General features: G+C 40.9%; 1 protein-coding gene across 1 annotated transcript in view; it reads right to left on the reverse strand.

Moving 5' to 3' along the window:
- Positions 1 to 23,656, reverse strand: part of gabrb1 (gamma-aminobutyric acid type A receptor subunit beta1) — a 107,611-nt gene that overhangs the window by 23,217 nt on the left and 60,738 nt on the right. Inside the window, exon 5 of the mRNA XM_049596296.1 lies at positions 3,859 to 3,941. Within this exon, the coding sequence (XP_049452253.1) occupies positions 3,859 to 3,941 (83 nt within the window). The remainder of the gene's footprint in view (positions 1 to 3,858; positions 3,942 to 23,656) is intronic.

Consider the following 23,656-nt stretch of genomic DNA (forward strand, 5'->3'; position numbering starts at 1 on the left):
AATAAATACACTACTTCATGTCATGCTGCTGCCTAGCTTTGATGCTCTGTCTGAAGTAGTGTATCTAGTGATTTATTTGCAGAGTGAGGGTTGAGGAGAACATTATGGAGGTTGATTTTGCTGCAGGAGTGGTTTGAGACATTTTTGCGGCCTTTTTGATACATTCTGGGATCTTGGGTCTTCTACACCAAGCTGACTATACCACAGCTGCCGTACTCCATGAAGGAGCAAGCTAAAAACTTTCAAGAGAAACCTTTGTAGGCAAGAGAGGGGAGTATTTGATACTCAACTCATGATTTCGGTGGAGTAATGCCTGACAGGTTTGACATCTCCTTAACGCGTTGTATATTGTTTATTGACAGCAACATCAAGTGGTTTGATTTGAGTCTGATTAGAATGAAGTGGATGCCTCCATGTGAACATATTCCTGCAACCTGATCCATGTGGGAGGAGAACCTGGGGTAGACCCAGAACAGAGAGAATGATTCGTCTGGGCTGGGATGCCTAAAATCACTCCAGGGAGAGCGGGAGAAGATAACTAGGATAAAAGGGTCATCTTGGTTTCCTTGCCTAGAGTGTTGCCACTGCAAAGGTGGACTTGCATAGGCTCATATCTAGAAATAAAAATGTAAGAACAAGAGATACTGGTTTTAGGAGTAGTGTCTTGACCAGAAACCCAAGGGCCCTGTGACTGTGCACAGCATCTAAAAAGTTCTCTCCACATAAGGCTCACTTATGTTCATTGCTGGATAAGCAAACACAAGCAGAGCCCCCTGTCCTTACTCTGCCTTTATGTCATCTATATTTGTGCACATTTTTTGAAAACTTATCAATTCAGACAAAACAGAGCAGTTTCACAAGGAATTGTCGGGGCAGAATAGTCTAGCTCAAGTGTAGTCTCGCTCACCAGACCTTTCTTAAGAAAAGAAAGGTCTGGCTGGGCCGACTCTCACTTTGAGATTGGAGAAAAAAAACACCCCAGCTGCTTGTATTTCTTTCAACCAATCACAATCGTTCTGGGTGGTGTCACAGCAACGGTGCGCTTGCAAAAATATTGCTGGGGTGAAACAGGTTTTGGTGTAACACGCTCACAAAAATATCGCCTACAGGACGCGAGCCATGGCAGAAAAATGGCTACATCCCCGCAAGATCAAACACTGCAAAAGTTAGTAAAGGACGTGTTGAAAACACACAACGGGAGGTGGTAGGGCGGGACTTCAGCGGGTGGCTCGTTCCGCCCAATGAGAGGCTGATCTATGCAGCGAACTTCCACCCACTCAGACTAGTTCAAGTGAGACACGACTATAGGATACGACAAAGACATTTTTAAAAAAGTAAGAATGGAATGAATCAGAAAAATAGTGAAAAGAATTCTCTGTCTACATGTAACGATGTATTAAATGGCCTTACAAACCACCACTGCCTACAACGCTGACTCAGTTGAAATGTAAATTATGACAGTCTCCTTTGCCATTGCCATGTCTGTTGTTGTCAGAGACCTTTGATTCTGCCTTCTAGTGCCATCTAGTAGATGAATCTTTATCAGCAGACAAAATGATTGGAGGTATGTAGATTATAATATATAGTAATACCTAAATTGTTTGATATGAATGTATCTATTGTTGTACCAGAATAAATGAGCCCATAGTGGGTTTGCCAGGTTACCTGCATATGCAAGTTTAAATAACTCAGTGCTGACTTTTGGTTTCACATGAGACATGAACAGCAGTCTTCTGCTTCAGGGTCCTGTGTCTGACCTAGAGTTGTACCGATACCGATACCAGTATCAGAAATGCCTCCGATACTGCCTAAAATGCGGTATTGGGTATTGGCGAGTACAGTCTATGACCAATACCACGTAATGCCTCACATCATTACGCATACACACGCTAACGGCAAACGAAACGGAGCGGAGTTTAAAAAGCATTCTACTGTAGCCTTTAAAATGTCTTTTTTTTACCAAATTGTGTGGCTGCACTTTAACCTGTGTCTTGATCTGTGTCAACACTGGATAATAACAATCAAAAAAAAGTTTTATGGCATTCATTCTACTATTATTTTACATAGAGTTTTAAGAGTTGAGATATACAACAATTTATATCCCATCCATTTTGTATTTTACGCGCTGGTACCGGATCAGTACTCGGTATCAGCACAAACCTAAGATTCAGGGATCGGAATCGTTATCGGGAAGGAAAAAGTGGTATCGGTACATCTCTAGTCTCACCCTGACCTCCTTCCAGTGTGAGCGATTGGCTTGGGTCTCAGTCTAGTTTCAGTCAGATTCAGCTCAGCTGCAGGATTTTGAGATGGTAGATATTTTACCAGAGTTTTAAAATCTTAACTACTAACTAAAATATCTGCTCATTGTGAACTGTCAAAAAATGATCTGCCAGTCTATAGTAAAGGATATACATATGCCAGATAATTTGGTAACAACGGTAACATGCAATCGGTCATTATGCAGTCCCTTATTAAAGAATTTGTGAAACCCACAGAGTAACAATCGCCTCAAAACCACGCAGACTACAAGATGATTTTTTGAGTCTTTTTTTTCCTGAGTTCTTTGTAAGACCATAGTAGAACAAAGTATCAGGTTCAGTACAGTACAACCTGCCCTGCTGTTCATGTAGCCTGATGATGCAATGATGACATCATCAAAAGGGGCAGCTGTGGCTTAGAAGGTAGAGCAGGTCAGCGGGAAGATGGGTGGTTCGTTCCCCAGCTCCTCTAGTCTGCATGTGAGGAAAAACCCATGGACAAGATACTCAACCCCCAACAGTCCCCGATGGCTGTGCCTTCTTTTACTTTGGCCACCAGTGTATGAATAAATGTGTGTGTGTGTGTGTGTGTGTGTGTGTGTGTGTGTGTGTGTGTCTGTGTGAGTGTGTGAGCGAGAGAGAGAATGTGGCATGTGTAGTTTAAAAGCACTTTGAGTGCTGCACTATACAAATTCAATTCACCAAAACTGTCCAATGAATGAGTCACCTGTCAGTCCATGTGACTTTGGTCACAACACAAAAAGGAACCAGACCTAAAAGGCAAGGGTCCATTTTTTTTTCTATCAACTGAGACAAACTACAGAAAGACTTGAAGAATCTTTGGTGTCAGAAAGGACCCAAATGCAGAGCAGTAGGCAGTTTGAAGGTTTAAACAAAAAGCAAGCCTTAATGCTGGTAGAGTTCCTCCAAACAGGCAGGCAACAAAACACAAAGTCCAAAAGAAAAGGACAACCAAAACTTAAACTGAAACAAACCAGGGAAGCACAATGAACAGAGGGATGAACTCAGGGAAGAAATTCAAAATGGAACACAAGAGACCATACAGGAAATGACACCACAGACAAAGTGACAAGGAACAAAGAGAAACACACAGTATATATACACAGAAAACTAAAAAATGAGACACAGCTGAAGTAGGTGGACTGGACACAGGCAACATGTGGGAAATGGGGATTGGCTGAAAAACAAGGGTGTGGTTGGGAATGCTAGGGTGGAGCAGACAAGACACATATACAACAGGTGTGAAGGGAAGACTGGGAACAGGGAAGGACTAACGAGACTGATGGAGGACTGGTGTGATAGAAAGCAGGTGGGAAAACACACAAAGACAGGAAGTAAAACCAGACATGACACATGAGGAGAGAATCTATAAACTAAAACAGGAATTGTATTAAACACGAATAAATGACATGAAATGAGGAGGAACACAAACACATACAGAAGAAAACAAAGTCCACAAGATAACAAAATATGGACAAAAATCCGGATCGTGACAATTTGGTAGCTGAGGCCAAACTTTGCATTCATGCTATGACCATTCATGCACACACAAACACATAAATGCAGTGTCACTTACAGCTCTCAATCTCCAAGGTGCAGTTCTGCTCATCCAGTGGGTATCTGCGCAAGTCCATCATGCAGGCAGCTGTTGTGGTGATCCTAAAGACAAGGTAAGACAGGTTTATTTATTTAACTGCTTATCATATACAAAGGATTTTCAAAGTGCTTTACAGCAAAACCTGCAGGCAACAAGTTAAGTCAGAAAATTGAAACTCATGTTGAATGTGTTCATATCTTTGTTCCTAATTACCTCATCTTCAAGACCCCCGATGTTACTAACGTTACACAGCGAGCCAGTAAAAACGTATAGGAGTCTAGTGGAGTATGAGTATTATGTGTGCAGTTGTGAACATGACCAAAATGACTACCCCTTGTTTTAGGCCAGGCGAGTAAATGTGCCTGAGTATAGCAATCTATTATATTTCAACCTTGTTCATGGATACACTGCTGTCAGGCTAACCTTACTAGTTAACATTTGTTAACTTTTGCTGTTGTTTTTTTAACGGTACAAGGTCAACCATTCCCAGAGGTCTGGTGAAACGCTGTTAAAAACTTGGGTCATGGCTAAAACCATGGAGAAGTTGTCACAGCACATTGTAATGGTTTCCAATTTGAGGCATGTTTCACGCAATGCTATAACGGTTATCTTTGACAGTAGTTGGCTGTGCTCCGCCAGACTGAAGTCAGAGGTTTTTGATCCACATCTGCAGCTGTTTCTCAGTGAGTTTTTTTTAAAAACTTCTATCTGTTATGTCCTACAGTTTTCAGGACTTAAAGTGGCTCTTGTTTTTCCCCCAATTTGATTAAGTGGAATAGCCGTAAACTACACAAATCATAGGCATCTGTGCAGTGCTGGTAGTCTCTGCTTCCAGTTGCATGCCCTCCATCTGCAAAGCACAACAATGTATGACGTTATATGCAAAGAAGCTATTAAAAGATGTGGAAAATAGAGCAGACTTTGGCTCAGTTTTAAAAATGGCTGCAGTTGGGGCATATCTTAGCTCTGAGGGGAACTAATTCCATCAGTGGGCAGCGTAATGGCTAAAAGCCAGTTCATCACATTTGGAAAAAACTCTTGGCACCAGTTACTGACCAGTCCCCACAGGCCTGTGAGACCTACCTGGCTTGTACTCAGCAAACATATCTGCTATATATTTTGGTTCCATACCATCAAGTGACTTATACATAGATAATAACTAGGGCCTTGAAGTCAATTCTATATTTAACTGAACACCAATGCAAGGATCTAAGAATTAGAGAGATGTTTCTCTGTTCTTGGCGTTTGTCGGTATTCTACCAGCAGTATTTCAGATGAGTTGTAACAGTCTTGTTTAGCTGTAATGGTCTTATTGGTGAGACCAGGAAAGAGTGCATTACAGTGGTCAACTTGACAAGAAATAAAAGCGTTACTAATTTTTCCTAAATCTTGCTTGGACACAAAGTTTCCAATTTTCACTGTTTTAAGACGCCAGAAAAGTGATTTTCTTATCAGATTTAATGTGGCCACTGAAATTTAAATTGTCATCAGTGATTACATCAAGGTTCTTGACTTAGATGTTTGTTTATAGTCCTCTAGGATTAAGGTAAGCACTAAGCGCTAGCCTTGCTTTTTTTATTGTTGAGGACAAATATTTCAGTCTTATCTTTGTATAATTGGGGGAAATTGTGTTGCAAAAGGAACAGAAGAAAGTGAATCTATTGGACAATACTCACTTGGTTAAAGCGCTAGATTAGGGTTGGGTGATATGCCATGAAAAATAACATTTTTTATTATTTTTAATATATTCCGCAATATCTTGAAATTTTCTCTAAACTACTGTAAACTACTAAAATGCAAAAATGATTTAATGAACCACACTTACAAAACTTAAACAAAGTAGCTACTGTCATTTTAAAGTAAATAAAGTACTACTCATAATACAGTTCAATAAAGTACTGTTATAATAAAGCTGAAAAATGTGTTGTCATTATTAAAGAAAAATAAAAGCAGAACAACTGGTGCTTTTATTTTGAAGCCCCTAGCTTATCTCGGGCCACATGTGTTGATGTTCTCGCTGTAAACTTGTTAAGTTTAAAAAGTTAAACTGTTGCGCCTTTCAACGTGAGGACTTATTTACTGTAAGCTGGAAACAAACTAACAGCTCTTCAGTCCATATATTAATAATATTTGCAAGTTGCATTTGTGCTCCATGGTCACAAAATAAGACTAAATGGTAGTGATCAGGAGCTCTGCAGGTACAAAGACGTGCTTCCTCTGCTTACTCAATTGTTAATCTCATTAAGTTAAACTGTTATCGTGGGGCAATTAAACATGATGATTTATTTACTATAAACTGGAAACAAACCAAAAGCTATCCAGTCCATATATTAATAAGATTTACAAGTTGCAGTGGTGCTCCATGGTCACAAACTGTGACTTAATAGTAGTGGTCAGGAGCTCTGCAGATGAGAAACAAACCTTGCCTGCTTTCACTCTATTGCTCAGGAGAAAGTGATTTGGATGAGTGAAGGAGTGTGTGTGAAGTTTCATGTTTGAGAGTATTTCTTTATGCATGTGTATCTGTAAGAGGGAGAGAGCCACAGGATCGAGTAGGAGAACTGAAATGCCGAAGAGAGTGTCATGCCCATGGCTTAAAAAAATGACCATTTATACTAATGATTGCAATATAGTCATTTTATACATACCATGTGAAAGATGTCCCGATACATTTAATATATTTGATATATCACACACACCCTCTCTTAATACAGTAGATCAGTGAGTCATCTGCATAGCTATGGCAAGCAAATTTATTGTCTTGGAGAATTTCAGCATACAGTAGCATGTAAATATTGAACAGAAGGGACCCAAGAACAGATGCTTGTGGGACTCCAAATGCCATAATGATTCTTTCAGATTCAAAATTATCGATACTGACTACACATCTCTTTTCGGTCAGATATCTCAGGGAAAATCCATCATGAGCACTAACACACTTTGCCCTTACATTACAGTGCTTCCACAACAAGAAATTCCAAGTTTAGAACTTGCACAAATAGCCAGTTCAGTCAATACCACAAAACATCCAGCATTCAAGTCCCAAAAGAGGAAAACATGTAATTTCCTGATACCCGGGTAAAACACTCAACTTTCTAAAAAAATGAACAATACAGTTTATCCCTAACACTCACGTTGAATCTCCTGCACACTTCCTACCTACACCGCCCTCATCACACAAATCCTTTTACATCACAACTGGAACTGAAGTATCTGTTTCTTTCCCATAATTGCCTTTGCACTGCTGAAGTCACGACTACAGCTCCCCTCCCTTTGAAAAGCCTTGTGTTCAATCTTAATTACAGCTATGAGTAATTAAGAATTAACACTAAAATCCAGGCAATTGGGTGAAACCCGCGACTTCCCCCCTTTGAAGTCTTACATCTGAAGGAGGAAACACTTTAGTTTGACAGTTTAGCGGAGAATTAATGATTGAGTCATTTCGTTTTTTTAAAAATTCTGAGCTCTGTGTTGATGAGAGCCACTAACAGTCCTCTGCGGGAGTGAGAGAGGCTGTAGAGTGTTGGTCCTATTCATTTTGTGTGGTACAGCAGCAGGCCCTGGTTACAGCCTCATACAGCTGATTATGGGTTGTTGTATAGTGAAAGGGGCCAGTCATCAAAATCATTTGTTTAAAACACAAAACACAATTAAACCTCATCCCAGCAAACCACTAAAACCATTAAGGCCTATAATGCTGTAATAGGAAAATATATTGCATGGCTTATGGACAAGCAATTTTCGTGTTGACATGCAGTTACAATCATTCAAACTGTAAATTTGGCAGCACAGTGGATATACAGGACAAATGATTACTGCATGCCTCATGTCATTTAGGGAGAGTTATGCATACTGTACTGCAGTATATTTGGTGAGGAAAACATCAAAGCTCTTTTAGGGCTTAAGATGAACTAAAATGGATAATAATGGTTTATATGTATTTATATTCTCAAATCAATGAGCTAAAATTAGCCCTTCCTAAAATAAAAATGGATTTCTGAAATACGGTACTATATAATTTTGTTGTAAGCAAAACTGTTTTAACAGTTGTTTACAAATCACCCATTGAGTCGGTCCTGACCTACAACATCTCATCCTGGTACACCTTTCTTTCTGTTAAAGATAAATCCAAACTGTCAAAAGTCATCAAACATGCTACTAAAATAACAGGCACCTCTCAGACCTCATTGACAGATCTCCACGCACAGGTAGTCAAACGGAAAGCCAATCATCATACACAACCCCTCAGACCCACTCCACAGTTCATTTCAACTCCTCCCATCTGGCCGGCGCTACAAGGTACCTATAGCAAGGACAAACATAGTAAAGAAATCATTCATTCCAAGTGCAATCAACATTATCAATAAATCGTAAGGATTTGTGTTCTTAGTTTTCTTTGTGTTGCTTTAAACTACACTGTAATGTCTTTTATGTCTTTTTATGTATTTTTTAACCTGTGTCTTATTTATTCTGTGAGCCATGTCAAAGACGAATTTCCACTGCTTTGCAATGGACAATAAAGTTTTTCTGATTCTGATATAAATATAAATTCAAATGTTTTATAGTAAGTCTGCATAGGTGAGATTAATGTATGTTAAAATGCAATGTGTAAGACATGGCCAGCATTTTAGTTTAAAACATTCACAAAAAATGAACTAACATTATCAACAGATGGTGAAACAGAAACAATTCTGACTTATCGAAGAAATCTTTGTATTGTGTTGCGAAGATATTGACTGAAATTAGCAAGCTAACCACATGTATCTCAAGAGGCAATAGTGAATCATTGTAGTGTCCTGTTTACATCCTTGAGTCCAAGTGGATGTTTGTGCCAAATTTGAAGAAATTCCTTCAAGGCCCTCTTAAGATATTGTGCTCACAAAAATGAGCCACAGGTCATAGTGACCTTGACCTTTGACCACCAAACTGACCATCGCTGGTGTGGAAGCATAAAAAGCTAAAATTGTTCAAAGCCTGTACAGCTGTTTAATTGTTAGTCACTTGATGACACTAACAGTGACACTTCTGCTTTATGCAAATACATCTAAAAATGAAATGATTTGATTAATGGCTGGGTTGTAAGCAATACAAACTTCTTATACAGCCCAGTGATGTAATGAGATTCCTCTGGGATGCCTCTGCTGGTCCCTGTTGATTGAGCAGCCTCTGAGTGATTAAGCTAATGAAGACTGTGAGATGTGGTTGAAAGCCCTACAAAAAGTTAGTAAGCAAACCTTGATTTAATAAACTATCACTGTACAGTACAGAATTGCACAATAACATGTAAATGTAGCCTCCTTCACCCTACACACACACACAAAACGTATCAAGAGATTGCCCCCCTGTGCCATAAGCACCAAGAGCTTACCGCCCATCAGGGGAAACCAAACATTGTTCATCTGCACACACAGGCCACACTGCCACGACACAAAGCTGGTTGAAAATCGACAGACGTGGAGAGAATGAAACCTTTGATGAGAAGAGTCACTCTTATGGCTCTTACTAACATTGGGCTCACCCTTATAGTTAAAGCGACACTTACCTTTCTGGAAATTTTACACTTTTCTTTTTTTAGGTTAAAATGCTATTAATAAGTTGATGGCACACTAAAATGTAAGTGAATTCCACCAGAAATAAAAACTCATTATACCATTTTCATATGATTCTAAGAAAACTCCAACCAATTTGTCGGAGTTTTCTCCTGTCCTGTCTGTCTTCCCCACGTGGAGGCCTCCGACTGACGTAACCACTCATGTAGCATCTCCCCACCACACCCCTGCCCCCAAATCTGTGAGACAACAAATACGCTAGGAACAGGGATGCTTGTGGATATAAACTATAAACATGGTGCAACAACAAGTAAATTCTTCAGTGCAATACAGTTGCGAGTTTCAAACAGACATTAGAAACTGCTGCAGAGATCTAACGCTTCAACCGAGAGAGATCAGGATGTGTAGCAAGCTTGACCTGCTACGTCGAGCTAGCCCTGAGATGACTGTGGTTTCGCCTGGAGCTGTCCAGACGGGGAGACGCTGGCAGCGCTGTGACAGGAAGCGGGAGTGGGGGATAACACAGAGTGGACGTTTGCCAGAAGGATGCTGGGAACAGCTGGTTTGATGGGGTTAGCTCTTAGCCTAGAGCTAACCCCATCAAACCAGCTGTTCCCAGCATCCTTCTAGTGAACGTCCGCTTGCTGGACATGAAAATGGATTACATCCGACTATGGAGATCCACTCACCTAGGAGTGAGGGACTGCTGCGTCCTTGTGTTCACTAAGACATGGATGAATGGTAACATATCAGACTCCGGTGTTGAGCTAATGGGGCTAACACTACATAGAGCAGAGAGAGAGGCTACATCATCTGGTAAGCTCCTGGTATATACACAAACAATACATGGTGCTGTGATGTGAAGAGGATCTCCCAGTTCTGCTCTCAGGATGTGGAGTTTTTGACTGTGAAATGTCACCCTTTTCATCTTACTATTTCACTATATGTTCTCTCTTACATGTTGCACAAATTGTTTTTAAATGTTTTGTCTCTTTTTGATTGGGGTATGCGATATGTCATTTTGTTTTTGTGCTGCGCATAGAAATGACAAATGAAGATGTTCAGTTCATAACGTTATATGACAACTCAGCATCCAGTTGCTAATGGCTAACATTAGCCTACTATAGCATAGCCTCTGAAACATTAACGTTATCTACCTTGTGTGTTTCCACCTACTAGTAACGTTAACGCTACTATCTAATGTTAGCACTGTAACCTTATTCTAAAAGTCATCAGTCATCACTGACTCCGGTTGAGTTTTAAAACTCTGGGGTTTGACTGTCTTGGTTGTAACGTTACACTCGCTCTCCTGTTCCATGCATCTAACGTTACCTTGCCAACGCCTACGTCTATCTTAGACGTAATGAGGACGTAATGGAGGAGGGGGGAGTAGGCCTTTGGAGGGAGGTGGAGTTGCAGGAGGAGGGGGATGGGACTTTGGAGGGAGGTGGAGTTGCAGGAGGAGGGGGATGGGACTTTGGAGGGGGGTGGGAGTTGTGGATGTTCAAATTTTTTCTAAGTGCTATGTGAAATACCAGAAAGACAATTTCGTCTCTTCTGGCTGTGTAGAGTTCAGCACTGCAAAATTGCTAAACATTTTATTTTGAGATAGAATTGTATTTCTGAACACTTAGCAGAAACTCTGCTGTAAAGTAAGTGCTTGTAAGCAAACCGTTACTGGTGAGAGAAAAGGGATGAGAATTTCTGTGCTTTGGAAGCCAAGAAAAATCCACTGATGCTCCTCCTGGATCATCTCTCTTCACTCTGCTGGGTGAGTGTCCCACTACATGCACATCTCCCCATACTCAGCTGTTACAGTGTCAGGACGTAAAAAGCCCCTCAAGACATGAATATTCATTATTTTCTTACCTTTTGAATATTCTGGGGCTGTCGATCCATGTCCTGGACACAGTGAATGCATTAGGAAGCACTAGATGAATTATAAAGCAGGTGCAGAGAGCATGGACGGGCAGTAAAAATAGAGTGTGTCAGCTCTGTGACTTGTCAGGTAGGAGTCCTAGGATGTTGCAATTCATCCATTCCACAATGGCAGTCATGAAGTCTTCACTGTAAGAACTGTGTTTATATGTGTGAATCAACCAAAAATTCAGTCACTCTCAAAGTCACATGCACACATAGGGCTCTAATTTCCCGACACAGCGCAGGGTGGCGCAGGGTGGCGAACCCCGCGCAGAGCTAGTTTCGAGCAGCGCAACCCGAGGCGCGCTCAGTTTGGTAGTTTGGCAGACCGAGGTGTGCTGAGATGGGTGTGGCGGCGCAGCAGGGGGAGGTGTCGACAGATCCAGCTTGGTGCAGTGACAGTTTCGTGCCAAAAGGCTAAAAACCTCGCCAGCTGAAACCAGGTCTACTGTCAGCACAGGTTGAGCGCAGCCGGTGTAAGTCGAAGTTTGGCTGACCGGCGGACAGTGCGCACACGTCACCAAAACCTCACAGGCAGGTTTCCAGAATATCAGGCACATTAACAATGCAATAAATAGCCAAAAAAACACTATTCAATGCAACTATCTGCAATCAGCACATAATGTATCTCTATACCGACTGTCCCGTCACATCTGATGTCAGATCAAAGGGGATTGGCACCGTTTGGCACGTTTGGCACGCGTAATGGAAACCCAACCTGATTTGATTAACACAGCTGCAAACTAATGACTTCACATCCCTCTCAGCCAACCACAAACAGCCACAGCATCAGATAGGGAGTATATATTCAGCATCTGTCATCTTAGAAAAGTCAAAAGAAAAGAAACAGAGTGAGACTGCAAGAAAGAAAGAGAGAGCGCGCGCACGAGAGAAACGTAACATTGATTTACAATTGTGGTGACCTCCTCCCAGGCTACCTTTGCATCATCAGCCCGTGGAGGTCTGCTCACAGTTCCGTATATTCGGACACTGCGAGCTTGGACCTCCCGGACCAAAACATTAGTTTCCTCCTGGGAGAAGTTTGGCCGTCTGACACTGCTGCTCTCTTCTGCCATGGCGAATTGAGTAAACTCTCATTACACCTTCATGCGGCACATTTAAGGGCGAGGAGAGGGGCTCATTTGATTGGTGTGATGTGTGTAAAACCCACTCCATGCCTTCTCTCCTCCCTCTTTCCGACTTGCGCCGGTAGGAGGGACGGAGGTGGGAAAGAGGAGTAGCTGCGCCAGGGCGCATGTTGTGCCAAACTTGCAAAATCCGCCTGGCCACACCCAGTTGGCGAAGCTCAGGTGCACTGCGCCCCCGCCGGTCTGCGAAACTAGAGCCCAAATTCTTAAATTCTTTACAGGTGCTGGGTGGACCAAAACGTACCCACACAGTTTTCTCTTTCCCAAATCATCTTTTATTCGATGCCTTATAAAAGTGGCAACCACTACAGTGGTATGTCAAGATTTCTTTAGGGCGAAAAATGAACCGTTCCAAATAAATACTGCATGGTCAATTCATCAAATAATGCCAGTCTGAAACTTTGCCCCTACATTCTCAGAGATGTGAGGCATGGGTTTGAGTGATATCACTTGATTAAATGGGCGTTATTAGTGGTTCTCAGCATTATAGATATGGGTTAGAAGGGTCCTGAGTTTGTTCAGAATGCTGTTAGCAGCGCATTCAATGACTGCCTTTATTGTTATGCAGGAAAGTCAGCTCATGCAACAGTAGCATAAAGAGTGAGAAAGTTTTGGGTTGGGAGGTCATGGTGGTGGGTGGGCCAAATGGGCACCAGGGTTTGTGTCCTGTGTGAAACCAAAAGTCAGTGTTATTTTAAATATGTGATGTATATCACATTAAGGAAAACGTGATGTACATCATGTAACATACGTACTTTAAGTCAAACCATGATGTTTTTTCTAAACCTAACCATGTAGTCTTTGCACTTAAACCTAATGAAAGTGAAACCTTGAAAATTTTCTCCCGATGCTCTATTGCTCTGATAACAGCATTCTGCAAGTCTCCTCTAACCCAGTTCATTGACCTTGATGTGTTCCAAGAGCTGGTTAGTTGGGCAATCTTTAATCTCTTGAGCCAGTGGGTCAATTGATGCAGGCTGTTTTTGTGCACTGTTTGTACATTTCCTACAAAAGGTAATGCACCAAATTTCATACATATACAATGTAATCATGAATAATTCATGCATAAACTACGTATTTTGAAAAGCTACAATCACGTGACCAATGTGCTGACAGGAGTAAAGAAGGAAGCAGTCCCAAGTGGTCCAGTAAGGAGGCCAGCTGGGGTGGTAGATGGGTCATAAAATACAAGACTTTCCAGAGGAGACCAGAGTTCAAAGCTGTGTGAGTTATTTCACGGTACATTCTCATCATGTTTCTTTTCCTAACCCTAACCACAGTAACTTTACTCGCCTGAATCTAACCTCTATAATTTTTTCTTTGTAATTACTCAACTTTATATCAAGTATGTAACGTCATTTGTGGGGTGCTAATTCTTAGAATATCATTCCACTGAATTGAATATACGTTGACTGATGACCAATGGAGAAAATTGTGGCAGTAACACTGACGTTTAATCATAAAATATTTCACTTTGGAAGATTCATTTTGTCCCTAGAATTGAATTTGTTGATGTCAGACTGGTTTGTCAGGAGATAAAGTTAAGGGTCATGTTTTTATTGAGCTGTTAGTATTGTCTTATAGCGCTGCTTATGTGGACTTAAGTAAGATGCGTACACACTGTATGAACGGCCCACACACAATGAAAAAAATAAATGGAATCAAACAGTGGAAGTGTGGTGTATGATATTAAATTTAGTTTTGTTATTACAGTGAGGATGACTGGTGTGTACTGCCTGCATCTCACTCTCAATGCTGTTGTCCCAGCTGCAAATTGAACATACTGTGTCCTCTTGTTCTCGGGAGTTTGGACCTGCATACTTGGAAAGAGAGGAACTACAACCAAGTACTTTTTGAATGATTTGTCCAGGCAGAGTTTTGTTTGTGGCAAGACCTTGCAGCCTACAGAAGAAATGCAGTCCAAGGCAATTCTGCATCAGTCTTGGAATCCATCAGCTATTAGTCTGACAACAATAAGCCCCTGGGGGTAAAGGCCAGTATTTCAGAAGATCGAGTGTAACCTGCAGGTATCTGGGCCAAGACTACCTCTTCCAAGAAACATTTTGACTAATGTGTTACACCTCTCCACACAGACTTTTAACCTGCTGCTCAAAAGTGAGTGGTCAATTCTCCTCAGACTATGGAAACCATAATGCTTTCAATACCAAAATCATATCCTTTTTCGTATAGATTTCTGCGTAGGCAGATTATGATTACATCTGCATTGGCCTTGCTGGTTGCTGGCTGTGTTGAACATCTTGCTGGTTATAATTGCACAGTGATCTTGAAATTATCATTTTAGCCTGTGTTGAAACTCCAGATATCAGGCCATGTGGACTCTCAGTCATTGTCCACATGGCCACTCCATATGACCCACATTCTAACTGGGTCACATGTGGTATAAAGATCATGTCCTGGAAACAAGTCTGAACAATATGGACTCTCATACATGGACTGTGATCAGAGCTCTTCTCATGCCTCCATGTCAGCCTCAGCTGTAGCTGGACGTTTAATGTTTTCAGGTTGTCAGTGTGTCCCATTTTTCTTGAAAGCTGTATCTCAAGAATCCCTGGAGGGAATTTCTTCAAATTTGGCACAAATGTCCACTTGGACTCAAGAATCAACTCATTAGTATTTGGTGGCCAAAGGTCAAGGTCACGCATGTTTTTGGCCATAACTCAAGAATGTATATGCTAATTATACAAAATTTCACACTAGTATCGAATATTACAAAATGACTAAGTGATGACATTGCATGTCCAAAAGGTCACTTCACTGTGACACCGTAATGTTCTGCGAAAAACACTTTTCTGTCCATTATTCAACATCATATATCAGGAACAGAAAGAGAGAGATTTGGTCAAATAGTAAATTGGTGACACTAAACCTAGATGTCCACCTTGAAACAAAAAAGGTAATAAGTTGCAATATAATGCAATATATTGTATCGCAATACTCCCAATATAACAATAATATCGTATCGTGACCTAAGTATCATGATAAAATCATATTGTGAGTCTGGCCATTCTCACCACTAGTATGGGTGATGTCCAATGAATGACATTATGTACCTAACATAAAGTTATGTAATTAACATAAAGTTACAGAGGTTCGGTTTAGGCAAGTAAAGTTACTGTGGTTAGGTTTAGGAAAAGAAACATGGTGAGGACGTACCTTAAAATGACATGAAGTTCACTTAGAGACCACACAGTTCCAAACACTGGTCTCCTGGGGGAATGTTACAGGGGAAAGTCCTGTGTTTTGCAACCCATCCACTACTCCAACCTGCCTGCTTCCTTCTTTACTATCATCTTTATTTACTTTATGGACACCACAGCTGTCTGCTGTTTTGCACATACAATCACTTGCACTAGATGTGCTCCCTTTATCCACTGCTCATTCTCATTCACTGCTGCTCATTATTATCCACTTCCTATTATTTTCATTATTATTATTATTGTTATTTATCGCCGACTCTTGGATTTTTGTACTTATTTGCATGCCTAGTTATTTAAGTTTTTTAAGTCTAATTTTGAAATCTTTAATCTGACTCTTTTTTCCTGACTGCTGTAACACTGGAATTTCTCAATTATGGGATCAATAAAGGTGTATCTTATCTTATCTTATCTTATCTTATCTTATCTTATCTTATCTTATCTTATCTTATCTTATCAGCGCATTGGTCATGTGACTGCAGCCTTCCAAAATATGTCAATCAATCAAACAATCAATCAATTTTAATTTTTATTATTTTTTTTGGCCATTTCTTATACCTGTTTTCCTTATTAAACAGAAAAACACAATCATACACCAATCCAAGTTTCTTACTTTCACTGAACTAAAGGCGCAGACATACTAAACTCAATCAATCAATCAATCAATCAATCAATCAATCAATCAATCAATCAATTTTATTTATAAAGCCCAATATCACAAATCACAATTTGCCTCACAGGGCTTTACAGCATATGACATCCCTCTGTCCTTGGACCCTCACAGCTGATCAGGAAAAACTCCCCAAAAAACCCTTTAACGGGGAAAAAAAACATATGGACATATGGATGGGTTATATGCATAACCCACATAAAATATGTGGGTTATGCATAAATTACTGGCTCATCATTACATACATTATGCACTGACTACTTTTCATAGGAAAATGTACTGACAGTGAATGAGAGCAGCCTGAGCTGTATTGTGATAGCTGTGTACTGGGCACTGCATAAGCAAGTTCATTCACTCTAACCGTTGCTGTAATGTAAAATAACCCTTTTCAAAGGGCCCTTACAATTATCCTCCATTTCTTTGCAAAGAATTAGCAATGTTTAATTTTAGGTGTCTCTCTTCACCCCCTTAAAGGACGTGAAAGGTCCACAAACCATATGTGCATAGATGCTAACCTATCACGTCAAATTGTTTTAATGTGATACCATCTCATGTGACCATGTGACCACTTATGACTTTTTATAAAGTGTGCATCAGCACAGGCCCGGCAGCACAGATTTAACTGTGCCTGCTCTGTCATCTTTTATCTTTGTTGCTATTGAGGGCAGCCATCCTCCATCAGTCACAGCCAAAGAGGTCTGATGCTGCTGGCTGTGTGGAAGACTATCTATAAACAAATGGACCATATGTGTGTGATGTGTTTCCTAAGCCAAACCCAAGGTGTTGAGCTACTAACAACCAAAATGTGTATGTGCCAGTCAGTGGTGAGGTCATTTTGGCAAACCTAAATATAGCCCTTGTGTCGGCAGCGAGCACACTGGATGAATGATTGTGGGAGCCTGCAGGGGATAATGATTCTGCAGCATGCCAGTGTGAGAGAAATCTTCCCAGCTCCTTCACAAACTGTGAAAAGCTGAACCCTGAGTGGTGGAGGAAAGAGACATGTCCTCCCAGTATCTGAAAATATGATTTCAGGACAGAGGAGATAGAGAGGAAGTGGTGTTGATTACATGTAATAATATATACAGGATATAGTGATAAGTATTACTGCATATTATTGTATTACCTGTCAGACTGTAGAGAGCAGATCACTTGTCTTTAATAATGTAATCAGACTGACAGGGTCCATAACCTGTAAGTCACAGGGACATTGTCTGTTTTACAAGTTGAAATGTGCAAATTCAGCAGTCCGTGCACCTTCTATTCACTGGATTTTCCACCTTAAAGCTAGAGGGCTGGACTTTTACATATAAATGAACGTTCATTACATTCAAGCTCTTGCCAAACGAGTTCACACAATCTGATTAACTCTGTCACTGCCAGGGAAAGCTCTCTGTATTTCTCAGTATATCAGAGTTTGGCATCTGGTGTCTGTGGCCACTTTCCAGCACAGGTGCACAGGAAGTGATGTGTTTTACATTAACCAGTCAGAGCTAAAGGAAATAAATGGCTCTGATCAGTACGAACTGGTGATGTGGTTGGGGGGGGGGTTCAAGTAAGCTGGTTAGAAAATATTGCAGGTTTCGTCATACTTAAACACTTAAAAGACGGGTACTACATTTGTACATTTAAATAAAAAACATGTTTTATATTGTGATATTTTCTGGAAATAATATCATTAACAGAAAGTAGGTTGTTATTAGCAAAGGTTATTACCAGAAACTTTCAGCTCTGGTTTGCAGGTTTACAGTGCATCAGTAAATGCAAAGTACTAGCGCTTTTTTTGTCGATCTTTTTTTCAGCCACATCATCTAAATGTACTCTGTCTCTATCTATTTTCCGTTAAGTCCCACAGTGCTTTGTGTTGCCCTCTACTGCCCACATCACGATCTCATTCTCTATTATTTTTATCTAGCCAGTCAAAACTGTCCAATGTCTGTCACAACAAAATGCAGATTTGGGGCTATGGGGAGTTTTAAGAAGGGGAAAAAAGAGAGAAAAATAGGAGCATTGGTTGTTTCTTCAAACATTAAAAACTACCCATGTTTATGTCTTTCTGTCAAGTGACCTCTTGTGGTTGTGTCTGTCCTTGCTCAAAGCAAAGGCTTAAAGTAGAAGGATGCATGTTATAGTGCTGCAAACCCTCCTGGAGAGGACAGCTTGGTGGAAAGATTTTGTATCCTGTGTCCTACCAACAGTCAACAAACGGTTTTGTTCCACAATCTCTGCCTAACCACAGAAGCTGCTCATATGGACATAGTTTTTGGAACAGCCATTTCATTTTGGGAACTGACACATAACTTGTTTTGTCATTTACTAGGATTTGCTGAGAAAAACACAAACTGACACGACAGAAGCATAATTAAACTGTCCTTTATTGATGGATATATTGAATGATAGCATATGGGTGTGTGCCACGTCATGAGATTTCAGCCACAGATGCAGATGGATGTTGTTCCATCAAGCTGACAATATCACCATAAAAAAGGATTGACATTTTCATCACTATAATGTTTTCTCTCAATCTGGAAACAGCCTCTTCGGTGGAATGAAAATTCAAGGGCAGTATTAAAAAGAGGAGAAAGAAGAGGGTGAGGGTGGGGGTAAATAAGCGAGATGGAAAGATCAAAAATTGAAGGAGATTTGGGCGAGGCAGAAGGGATATGTTGTGTGTGAACGGACTTAGGGGGGAATCAAGCACTGCTTATCGTGTTTACCTTGGAGGAGACAGGGAATGATGAGGACAGCCCACAAGGCCTGTGTTCACTCAGCCATGAAGGCAGGGCCAGCCACTGTTGTTTTTGGACAAATCTAGCCACTGCTCTCTGTCCTTTTCAACATGCTCTTTCCTGTTTGGGCCTAAATGGAAAGCACTCTGAGTCTGTCCTAATATACTGCTCTCTCTCCCTCTCTCTGTCATTATGTGTCTCTCTCTTTTTGCGTGTGTGTGTGTGTGCCACCTGGGCTCATTTCATTTGGTGAATACCAACTCTCAACTGGAACATCCTGGAGGGTGATGCACCTGATCTGTACAGACATGCAGCTCTTTCTAGGGTAAAACTAATACTGCCTTAAACAGGGTCAGGTCAACCAGGCACAGATCTAGAGTCAGTCAGCCAGGATGCTTCTGAAATTATTTGGGGTGTCCCTAGCAGTTTTATGAGCCCGAGGCTTGCCACTATACTGGTGCTCAACAAAGCAGTTTATTTTATTAGTTTGAAGTGCTTTTCCTGAGTTGAGTTCAGCTCAGATACTAACAGCTGTTTCCAGATGGAATCGAAACAAGCAGAAGTGGTTGTCTCCAGTTTGTTTTATCTGTACACAAAGTCAAACCTCTCTCAGTTTCCTCAGGCCTCACTGCTGGAAGACTTGACAGTCTTCAGTCGTGGGGGTGGGGGGGACCCCAGGCTGCTATTTGGAGGTTCACTTCTCTATAAATGGCAGCTTGTCACGCCTCTGGTGTTTGAGTCCCTGTGTGTGAATGGGGAGCTTCAGTGCAGATTGCGCTGACAGGCAGTGGCACTCAGAAATACAACAGGTTTCCTCTGTGCAGTGCAACAGAACGTAGAAGTTGTTCAAATTCAAAGAATTAAGGCAACCAGCTGCTTGAAGGAGCGTTACAGGAGGCCTGCATAACTTTCCCATGTACACACTGTTTTGCATGTTGTTGTTTCTCTACAATGAATGTGACAAGTACAAAGTTAGCACAATCCATACATACAGCCTTATTAGCCACATTCATGGGAAATCGTTATACATTGGAATTTTCAGTTAAAGAAAGCTGTGCCACAAGACGAGAGAAAACAGATGAAACGAGTTGTGGCATTTGCTTTTGCTCAAGAGATGGAAAACCTACAATTACCACAATGCACAGTGCTGCACCGGACCAAGAAACATTCCCGCCGGTGGGTGACGAAATGGAAAGGAATCTAGTTGTAGTCTTGCAAATAGTAACCCTGCAAAATCCCCAGGCTTTGTAAAATTTTACAGTGTGTGACTAAAAACTCACACTGTGTTCAGATATGAGAAGGTGTCAGACCTCAGTCTTTTAAAAGTTGTTTCAAAGCATTCTAGTGTATGGTAGGCTTTAGTTTTTAGTTCTATTAAAAGAACCCTGATATTTTATGATGTTTAATACTGTTGCATCTTTACCAAAAGGAGCACTGTCCTTCACTGCCATATGTTTGACAGACGTTTAGTTTTAGTGTTGTTTTTCAGAAATATAATTACACATGGTCACCTGGTTTAAATATAGATTAAATTAAACATTTCCTAAAACACAGAGTACTGTCTCCAGATCTTCCTCTCAGACTGGTTACAGCTACAACAAGCTCTGCCAATCAGAGAGGAGGGCAGTCTGTATGTACAATAGCCTGAGAGGCGCTACCTGATATTGCTATGAGAGTATGATAATAACTGAAAGCAACCTTGATGACTAAATCTATATTTTTGTCCCTTATGGCTGGAAAGTGAAGAGGAAATTGTGCACTGAATCATACAGTATGGCACACTCAGGGCCATGTCTAACAGTAAATCATTACAGCATGTCTCATTTTATGTCTCGGGGTGCTGTGGCAGGTGCTGTGTACTTTAGGATTTACAGTCATCGCAGTTCCTTCCTCTAAATGAAATGTTGCCATGATAACCATGTTGGTTATGTTCCTGTGCTGGTCAACTGTAAAAGAGGCCTGCTGCTCCGCCACCTGCCACACCATCACCAAATCCTGTGCACCATGATGGTGCTGATCAGTGCGAGCCAAATCCATCAACACACACTGTTCATGTCAACCAAACACAAATACAAACACATGTAAAGGATGATCAGATGAAATAACACACCTGTAGCAAACATACTGGACAACATGAGACAACAGAATCACCTTTCTTAACATAAAAGAAACTAAGGAGACGAGAGAAATGGTTTATTATGCATTTGCAATAATACAGTTATAAGATTCCTTTTGGGTGTTCAAGAATCTGGACCTATGTTGGCAGTTAATGGAGATCTGAAAGGGGACTCCTGTGAGGGACAGCACAGAGCCAGATATTCAGGGCTCAGCCCAAACCTAGGGTGCAGGCGCATGCTCCTCTGGGAAGATTTTATGGCAGCCATATACACTATTTTTCAAGCCATTTCAGATAACAGAATGGCTGAAAATTATATTGAGGAGATACATTTGGGAAAAAATATAATCATTACCAAGGAAGAAAATCATCCTGTAGAGCCCTCATCCCATTTTGTATCCAACTGTTGTCCAATTCAACTGTCTTCATCAGCCTGAAACTAGAACACAAATGTTGAGGATGACTTATTTCCTCTTAAAAATAAATAATAAAATAAAATCATAGACTGTATAAAATAATGGAGTAGCTGCTGGACACCACCCATTGGTTTGTGAACTCCCATTTCCAAAGCCTTGAGTTCATGGATGTATAAAGAGACCCAGATACAGCGTTAGAGGTGGGACTTGTTTAATTCCGGTGAGAGTTGATCAGTGGCGCATGAAAAATGGTTTTACTGCTCCATATAGAATTACCTGGACGATCCAGGGATTATCGGCACTGCTTCCGCATTGTGCAGCCCATACAGGAGGCACACTAGAGACTTAAGACAGCTGTGTCGACTAATTCAGGTTTAGCGCTATGGTAGTCACTCCGGAGACTCCAGAGGTCTTGCCTGCCGAAGAAGAGCGGAAGAGCCCTGGTTTCCAGTGCTAGGCTGTTTGTAGTCTGTTTGTAGTGATATTGACCAATCATGTTTGAGCCGGCTGCAGTTGTTGCCAGGTTAAATGGTCCGTGCAGTGAACTAACGAGGTGGAACATAATTGGCGTCACTGCAAACTCTGAATCCATCGCAATGTTTCAGCATATTTACTTATATATAAATGGAAGTCGGAAACGGAAATTCGCCTCTGCCGCCCAAATCAAAAAAAATCGGGGGTCTGCCCCCAGAGGCTGTATCGCCATCTGCCAGAAGTCAGATGCCGAATACAGCCGATGGGTTCTGAGAATAGTGCTGTGGTAATTTAAATGCGGATAAAATGACTTAATTGTGCAGCGTGGACCAAATGGATTCAATCCTGATAGTAAAATGAGTTATTTCAGGAGGTCCTGATGCTCAAAAAATTCAGCCACTGATTTAAAGACGTCTCTTCACCATGTAAATATATGAGAAAAAAGTCTTTTTGGGCTGCAGGGCATCACGATGGTGTAATTACACTGTTTGGTTATTACAAAAACTGACTTCAAAGCCTAGCATGCTTCCTGGGGGCCTGCTTGAGTTTGCTGTTTTGGCCGTCACCATCTAGGTTTTTTGGAGTCAGAAGTGATGCTATTTTGATTAGAGGGCGAAGCTGTAGAGGAGCAAGGGGTGGATCTGACTCAAAGACTGTGGCAACACCTCTCAGACAAGCTATCATACCAGCAACTCAACCCTTACATATGTGTAACTTAAAGACTTAATAAAATTTAAACAGGTGAGTTATATAAAAATTCACCCCCTGTACAATTGTCTTGAATGTTGAAATTAGTTATAAAGACCAAAAACTGATTTTTGTACCTGGCTATAAACATGTTTATTTCTGTTTTAAAGTTGGGCATTTTAACATGGGTGTATAAAGGGGACTGACTCACCATTAGAGTCCCCCTCAAGTGGCCATTAGGGGAACTGCAGTTTTTGGCATTTGTGCATTGGCTTCATTTCTCAGTCCTGGAGGATGCCGCTTGATTTAAATCTATGCCCTAATAATCTGGGCTGCTGTAACTACAAATCAAAGATCCCCACCAATGCCAAGTAAATGTGATCTTCAATACTCTGAATTGAAAATTAGACCAACAGAACAACATATACTCAGTTATATTAGATTTATTTATGAAGTAGCAAGGCTGGAACACCAGAAACCACCCCACACTCCCCACCCCAGGGCCAGCAGCGTGAGTTCATGGAATTGGCTGCCAGATTTACCAAGCAAAGGAGAACTATGAAATATTGCCTTACTGATTTACTGGAGGTGAAGGGACATCCAATATATTGGTTGTATCCTACGAAAAAATGGGGCAGTGCCATGTCAGGGGTAAAGAGCGAAATTGGTCAGAGATATGGGCAAAAAGCCAACACTGAGAACCTTTTGCTTATTTAAGATGATTATAAATGTGAAAAATATGTTAAGGGAACATGAGGGAAGCATAAAGTAACACCCAACAACTTGAATGGTCAATGACGCTATGAATACTGCAACTCTTATTATAACCTACAGTGATCTGAAATGTCAGAAT

This window comes from Epinephelus fuscoguttatus, linkage group LG14 (genome assembly GCF_011397635.1).
Source record: "Epinephelus fuscoguttatus linkage group LG14, E.fuscoguttatus.final_Chr_v1".
In the NCBI taxonomy this organism is placed as follows: domain Eukaryota; kingdom Metazoa; phylum Chordata; class Actinopteri; order Perciformes; family Serranidae; genus Epinephelus; species Epinephelus fuscoguttatus.